This window comes from Eurytemora carolleeae, unplaced genomic scaffold (genome assembly GCF_000591075.1).
Source record: "Eurytemora carolleeae unplaced genomic scaffold, Eaff_2.0 scaffold618, whole genome shotgun sequence".
Classification (NCBI taxonomy): domain Eukaryota; kingdom Metazoa; phylum Arthropoda; class Copepoda; order Calanoida; family Temoridae; genus Eurytemora; species Eurytemora carolleeae.
Window position 1 is genome coordinate 42,729 of NW_019396572.1, and position 7,823 is coordinate 50,551.

Here is a 7,823-nt window from a genome sequence, read left to right on the forward strand (position 1 = left end):
TTCCTTAAAGTTTGTCCTGTTCTATATATTAAAAAAACAGTTCCTTAAAGTTCGTCCTGTTCTATATTTAAAAAAACAGTTCCTTAAAGTTCTTCCTGTTCTATATATTTAAAAAAACAGTTCCTTAAAGTTCGTCCTGTTCTATATTTAAAAAACAGTTCCTTAAAGTTCATCCTGTTCTATATTTATTTAAAAAAACAGTTCCTTAAAGTTCGTCCTGTTCTATATTTAAAAAACAGTTCCTTAAAGTTCATCCTGTTCTATATTTAAAAAACAGTTCCTTAAAGTTCGTCCTGTTCTATATATTTTAAAAAACAGTTCCTTAAAGTTCGTCCTGTTCTATATATTTAAAAAACAGTTCCTTAAAGTTCGTCCTGTTCTATATATTTATATTTAAAAAACAGTTCCTTAAAGTTCGTCCTGTTCTATATTTGCCTCTTTGTCTGATCCTATCTTGAAGAGTTGGAACGGCATCCAGCTTTATCTGTACTTCACACTTTCTTTCTTAACATTGCACAAGATATAGCCCACCCAGTCACCATCAATAAAAATTAGTTTTATACAACTCCTCGATACTTTTCCACAAATAGAAATTAGTTTACACTTTGTCATAACTTGGGCCTAATTATTAGCATTGTCATGAGAATTTGAGCCAAATATTTAGTTTTAGTAAAAAAGTTTTTTCGTCATTTCTAATAAATGTTTAAAAAGAAAAAAAGGTCCATCTTAAATGCCTCTATAAAAAGATATTTTTTGGGGNAACACGTGAATTTAATGGTTCTGTTAATATTCCAGAAAGCTATGACTTTCCATCACAATTACTCCTATTAAACATAATTTTTCAGCCTTCTTTCTTAAATACTTTTAAATATGCCGGCATATACGTTTTGAATAAAAAGCATTTAACAAACAAGTCCGTAACTTTAAAGATTGTAAAAATATAAACCAAAACGAGTATGATTTCAAATTGAAGAAACCCAATGCCTCTAACTCTAGTTAGTCCGGGGTAGGGGGGGGGGCGATAAAATTTGCTCAACAGAACTCTAAAATTATTACGCATTCAAAACGTCCATGTAAAAATAAAGCAAATAATTAAGGGTCTTATGCATACAAAAACTCAATTCCTATGAAGACTGATAATGAATAAACGCATATTTACAATTGAACGTAACAATTATATTTTGTTGAGAAAATTATGTTGAATGTTTAGAGATATCAAACTTACTTTTCTCAAAGTAACTGTTTTCATTATGGTTGCTATTTTCCTCAGAACTCCTGTTTTCTTCTGAACTCCTGTTTGATTGTTGTGACACCCTTACTCTCATTCCTCCTGAATCTTCAAAATCCTCCTCCTCGCTTCCGACCTTTTTTAATTTTCATGTTTCTATTTTAAACAATTAATTACATTTATTACAATTATTACTGATATTGTGATATCTATAATTCCTAATTTTATTATGGTTGTTTTTATCAATATTATTGTTACAATTGATATTCTTTTTTGTCTTTATTATTATCTCATTAGTATCATTATCATAAAATATTCCCCAATATTGTTTAATGTTTTGTCTACCTCAGGAACAAATGTCTTTGTTTTTACAATCTTCCATCTAAACTTAACATAGATGTAAAACTTATTTTTAATTGCTTCAGAGGCTAAATCAATACTTTCAAAACAGTTGCAAGCTCACACGCAAAATTCGATGAGAACTTTACCAATAACTTCTTTAAACCTAACATTAAAAATAAATGCTTTACAATTCTAAAATAAACAACAAAAAATATTAGTGAGTTAGTGAAATTTTAAGGCCGAGACATTGCGTTTCTTCAAAGTCGACTTAGTTTAAAACATTGATGCAACTTTTTATAGCATATATGCAATACACTTAGTACACAGTGTTTAATGTTTATCTTTGTTAAATTCCTTTGCATTGCATTGGTTATAGATGCCTTTTTCCGCTGAACTTTATCAAGTTCCAACCTAAACACAATATCTTTAGATTAAACGTCAATCCTACAAAATATCGGAAGTAAAATTTCTAGTTTTCCTAAAAAGTATTTTTCTAAAAGCAGGAAAACATTTTTTCATATTTCTAGAATATCTTACCGGTTAATACTGGGTAGTTTTTTATTTTACTTATACAGACTGATTACAGGGGGGGGGGGACCCCCCCCTGTAACCGTTCAAAGTCCATGCAAGGTTTGAACTACTTCAAGTATAAACGACTAACAATATTATGTACCGATGTACTTCAAGTATAAACGACTAACAATATTATGTACCGATGTACTTCAAGTATAAACGACTAACAATATTATGTACCGATGACAATTTCACAATTTCAATGTAACCAGTGTTCGTGTATCAGCTTAAAAACTTTATCGGTACAAAAATAGTACAACTTAATCCCTGTCCTACTTCGCCGAATAGATTTTTTATGAAAGTGACAGAAAAAATACGTTGTGAGAGCTTCTTCTTTTTCATGCTGTGGCTCGATTGGAAGAGTCGGTTCTTGAAGATCTCGTGAAGTAGTTTCCAGAGACTGCTTCCACTTGGAGGAAGTAATTCTCATATCCTAGTAAATTACAATAATCGACAAACAGGAAAATGTTTTTAAAACTTGTCAACGTTAAATGCACAAAAGTGGAAGACCAGATTTTAAATTTTAGATATTTGTTTACATAGGTGGCCAACAAAGAAAGGCAACGGAAGGGTGGGGGCAGATATTTAATGTTCCCCAGGAAAAAAATAGAATAAATTATAACATGTCTCTGTTTATTATCAAAAATAACGATAAAAAAGATAATCCACTGGCAACGGTAATATAACTTATTGATGTCAGTTTTGATCGATAAAAACTCTCTATTCTTCCTATAAAAATAGATGATTTTACTAGCTCAAGTACCCGGCTTTGTCGAGGTTTTAAAAACACTAAGAAAAAAAAGAGATTTGTTTTACCAATACTTCACCTCTGCAGGATATCAATAGGTTTCCTCAATTCTCAAATAAGTTATCCAATTTCGTCCAGTCGTTTAGGGCCAGCTTTAACGAACAAATATATATGAGCAAAGAGCTTTGATTAATGATTACCTGGGTTACATCTTGTTGGTCCAGTTTGACAAGTGATGGTAGAGTTGCAACCAATTTACAAGAATAATTAGGATTGGACCACACTGGGTTCCCTTCCATCTAGTAAATTATAATATAAATCATTGAAGTAAATTAAATTGTTGCAATTTATCTACCATCCGTTATTTGACTACCCTTGCTTGAGATAACTTATTTACCTGAATAGCTTCAAGATTAATCAATTTTTCAATCTGTTCAAGGGAACTCAACCCCTAAATAGTTATCTAAGTTACTTTCAGCTCAATATCAACTTAGTTTTTAGTTCACCTGTATTTCATTATTTGACATGTATAGTTTCGTTAGGGTAGGCACAGCATCTATTCCAATTGTATTTCTGAAAGAAAATATGGATTTAATTTAGTCAAAAATCTGTTTTATTTTTTAATATTTTCTTACCGTATTCTATTTCTTCTCAAGTTCAACTCTTCAATATTTTTCAGAGATTCCAACCCAGAAATCTTCCTGCAGTCAGTTATTTATATATATTGAGAATATTATTAAAAATACTTTTTATTTTAGAATCCAAAAAAATGCTTAAAATTAAGAAAAAAAATAATTGATATTTATTTTCATATTTTCAACCTGGTTTCGTAAACCTTTGAATGAATGAATGAATTCTGTGTAATCAATTATTGTCTGAAATATCAAATGTGAAATATCAGAGACATAGGAATTAAAAAATTAAATAGATCTTCAGGCTATGTGTCAGTTCCTTTATTGCGTAATTCCTTGAATTGGTTTAAATATAACTAATCAGACTAAATAGGTATAATTGTATGAATGGTAAAAGTTTAATAGTTGGAAGAAAAATTGTTTGCTTTCTGTAGCTTAGTATCCACATTGAATAGCTATAATTACCTTATCAGATTTCCAGCCAAATTCAAAACCTGAAATAGTTAAGCATTACGATCATAGAACTTCTTATTTCACTTGAGATTTCCCTAATCCCTCCGCCCCCAACCTCCCCCACCAAAAAGACTTTCTCAAAATCTGAGTTTTATGATCTTGAGATTTTACTATATACCTTTAACTCACATAATGCTTCTAACCCAGAAATTGTACCAATCCTAAAAAGGTCATTCTAAAGTTGTCATTTTTTTAATTTTAAGTTTGTCTTTTTTGTTTTTATTGTCTAAATTTATCGTGTCGCCATTGTACCTGTTTCCATGCAAATCCAATACAGATAATCGTGAACAATTCATTAGACCTTCTATGCGTCTGAAATTTTTTTTTTTTAAATGTTTATAAATATAATGTCCAAATTTCGTCATGGTACTATTGTATTATCTATTACGTGTGTAGAGCAAAGTATTATCTATTATTTTTATTATTGTTTTTAAGTCTTTATTATTGTTAAGTATTGTTAAATATATGATTAATACTGTTTACTGAGATAAAAAATACCTTATTCTATTTTTCCCTAACATCAGAACTCGAAGATTATTTAACGGGCCCAATCCTTAACATTTAAATAAGTTATTTTTTTTGGATAGAAAGCACTTTAATTTAAAACCTGGTATTCAAGAATTGTTTACAGATCAATGAATACATAAATAAAAAACCAACCAACCATCATTATTATTATCTTGCTAAATGTGGAACATTCTTTACTTTAAATTGGGAGCAAATATTTTTTTATGCTTAATTTAATGATTATTAGGTGTCAAGACGTTTTATAAAAAAACATTTCGAAAATGAACATTTCTTTTATAAAATTTCATGAATAGGTCATTTCATAGACAGGATATTTTATAGATAGTTAATTTCAAAGATTGAACATTTCATTGATAAGAAATTTTATTGACAGGATATTTCATATATATTTTCTTATATCAAAAACATATCTGTGCACCATAATTAATCCAAAATTAATTTGGTAAGTGATTTACATTAGTTATGTGAAATCTTCTTTGTAAATGAAATTTCCTCTTCATGAAATGCCCTGTCTTTGAAAAGTCCTTCTGTGAAACGTCCTTTCTAGGAAATGCACTGTTTCTGACATGTCCTGTTTATGACATGTCCTGTTTATGACATGAACCTGTTCATGACATTTTATTTTTTTTTAATGTTCTGTCTATAAAATGTGTTTTTTTTTTATGGAATGTCCCACTCCCATAGTACCTGAAATGTGATCCAACCTGTTGTGGTAAAGATCCAAGAATACTGCAATATAACACGCATTCAACCTTTTCATGTTTGATGTTTACGATTAAAAATTCATCATAATTTTCAACGAATATAAATTCAAATTATTGATTGTATGTTTCCCTAGTCTAGAAATCAGCTCCAGATTTTGAACGGATATAAATTCAAATTATTGATTGTATGTTTCCCTAGTCTAGAAATCAGCTCCAGATTTTGGATTCTTTTGATGAAATTGTGCTGGAGACTCAACAATCTCAATCCAGGCTCATCCGCTGTAAAATAAAATACATACGTTGTTAAAACTACATACATTGTACTTTCAAGTGAACCTACCACCCTCAACTAAGCTTTTGGTGTGTACACTGCAGTGATTTGCGGTACTATGACCGAAGAAATAGTGGGGACTAGTGAAGAGTGCTACATTTTTAAAAAGGACATGCTTATAACTTATAATGTGGAAGATATCATCGTTTTTCCAGCTTGGAGAAGTGACTAATTCTGACATTAACTTTTCTACTGCTTCTGTGTAGCAGAAATTTATATCACTTTTGTTTAGATATCACAAATAATCAATGTTCCAAGAGACAAACATGGATATCTTATTCATTCATGGCAATAAAAAAATTTTCAGTGAACCGCTGTTAATCGGACATGCCACTCTATAGATGAAGAGTCATTTAAAATTACGAACACAGTCCATTTATGTAGTTGGTATGTGATATGTGTGTTGTAAGCTGTTCATGTTGTATTTGCGGTTTAATATAGCTTGATATTCAAATCTATATATAATGTAGAAGAAAGGAATTGAGTCTTTGCCACAAACTCTGATTTTCTAATCACTATATCTTTGGAACCAAATGTTGTAGACCTTAGATATTTCAAACTATGAATTCTGTTAGATCAAATAATCAGAGTTTGAAATATCAGAGGTTTACAACATCCTGTTCTAAAAATATTGGGGTTTAAATATTTGATTTTGTTACAAAGATTCAATTCCTTTGTGTTCGTCTGATTTTTTAAAATATATACAGTGAAACCCTTAATAAAGAATACATCGAAAGAATTCATCAAAAGTCGTATTCTTCACTTTCTGATAATGGAATGTTGCAGATATTTAGTTTTTAATTAAATGATTATATGGAACTCGTTAAAACTGTTCCCGCATATTCATGGATATTTATTTATTTTCGCAAATACTGAAATTTACGAAATATAGTATAACACTCATTAAAAATTGTCAAGACGACATTTGATAAATTCTTCCGATGTATTCGTTATTAAGGGTTTCACTGTATAAATATCTTAATTTAACAGCTTTTAACATTAGTTAACTATTTTTTCTTACATGTTTCTTTATTTCTTTTAGGGCAAAAACAAAACAAAAAAGAAAAATTAAAATTATGTATGCAATAAAGTTACCGATCGAATTGTGTTGTTCACATTTGGTTGTATTAAATCATGAAAATGTTAAATTCAATATATGTAAACCACAATATTTGTTACCTAAAAGAGGAATCCCATGGAGTGCTCGTCTATCTAGATTGATCCTATCCGGATACTTAGTACGCTCTTCAACAGTTCTTTCCATCCTATTATTACCTACATTCAACCAAAAATGTTGTTTGAAACATTTTTTTAAAATCTAATTTTCTTTGAAATGTTTTAGAATGTGTAAAAATGATAAGGTTATTGTCCCACTCCAACAACGTTTAAGAATGAACCATTTCACTCTATTCCCCACTAAGAGCCCCCCACCAACCCTTCCCTCCTTGTGACCAATATCCACGTACGAAGTACATGGAGCCCCAATCTCGCTCCTCCATCTATATAGCCCCCCTTTATTGTAAATGCCCTCCTCTCTTTCTCAAATCCCTTCTAAACAAACCCCTCCCTCAACAATATTCTCCCTTCATAAGTTCATGCCATACCCCCCCCCCCTTTTACAGTTATCTTCTGTACAATGTACAATGTACATGCTCCCATATTCCCTTCATCTCTGTACATGTACCGTACTCTCAACTTTTTCCTCTCTGTAAGACTGTACACCTTCCCCCCCCCACTTCACGAAATGAGCTCGAAAATACATCAAAATTAGCGAAAATGATTGAAAATTTTGCGAATTTCGAGGTTAAAAACATAAATTAGAAAATAAAACTTAGAAAAGAACATATTGGATTTTCCAGAACCAATACATGAATGTATGAACTATACCTAACATTTACAGGTTCAATTCTGTTTTGCAAAACAACTCCAGACTCTAAACTTTTGTGAGCTCCTAAAAGAGCCCTAGAAGAAACTTGAGCTCTAGGTTGTCCTCTAGTAGGACCCAAACTTTTTCCTAAATCTGTCTTGTGGATTCTTAGAGGAACAGTTGATGTCTGAAGTGACATTTTCCAAAGTTTTATTGAGTAACTGCAGATTGTGTAGGAACCGGGTAGAGAATAGAACAAATATTGATCAAACTTAAAAGTTTCAACCTGCTCTNCCCATCTCCTCGAGGATAATTGCATAACTCGTCGGTCCACAGCTTTAATACGATATTATGATC

The 7,823-nt window shown here is 30.8% G+C and overlaps 1 protein-coding gene across 1 annotated transcript; it reads right to left on the minus strand.

The window, feature by feature from the left end:
- Positions 1-379: 379 nt before the first annotated feature.
- Positions 380-7,701, minus strand: LOC111705715 (leucine-rich repeat-containing protein 49). Its single transcript, XM_023478356.1, has 17 exons — positions 7,487-7,701; positions 6,779-6,864; positions 5,464-5,547; positions 5,252-5,293; positions 4,535-4,589; positions 4,289-4,348; positions 4,155-4,197; positions 3,989-4,017; positions 3,527-3,592; positions 3,398-3,464; positions 3,289-3,342; positions 3,092-3,190; positions 2,461-2,576; positions 1,925-1,981; positions 1,574-1,610; positions 1,226-1,364; positions 380-504 (listed from the first exon to the last, which is right to left on the minus strand). Exons 1-17 carry the CDS (start codon positions 7,663-7,665, stop codon positions 380-382), a joined length of 1,338 nt encoding a protein of 445 aa, XP_023334124.1. The 5' UTR covers positions 7,666-7,701.
- Between the last annotated feature and the right edge of the window lie 122 nt (positions 7,702-7,823).

What these genes read in the sequence shown, in the direction of transcription:
- LOC111705715 (XM_023478356.1), bottom strand. Translation starts at nt 7,665, where the DNA reads ATGTCACTTCAGACATCAACTGTTCCTCTAAGAATCCACAAGACAGAT. An exon ending in TTAATCTTGAAGCTATTCAG is followed by an intron (nt 3,191 to 3,288) that starts GTAAATAAGTTA and finishes ATAATTTACTAG; the next exon opens with ATGGAAGGGAACCCAGTGTG. An exon ending in CAAAGACATTTGTTCCTGAG is followed by an intron (nt 1,365 to 1,573) that starts GTAGACAAAACA and finishes AAATTAAAAAAG; the next exon opens with GTCGGAAGCGAGGAGGAGGA.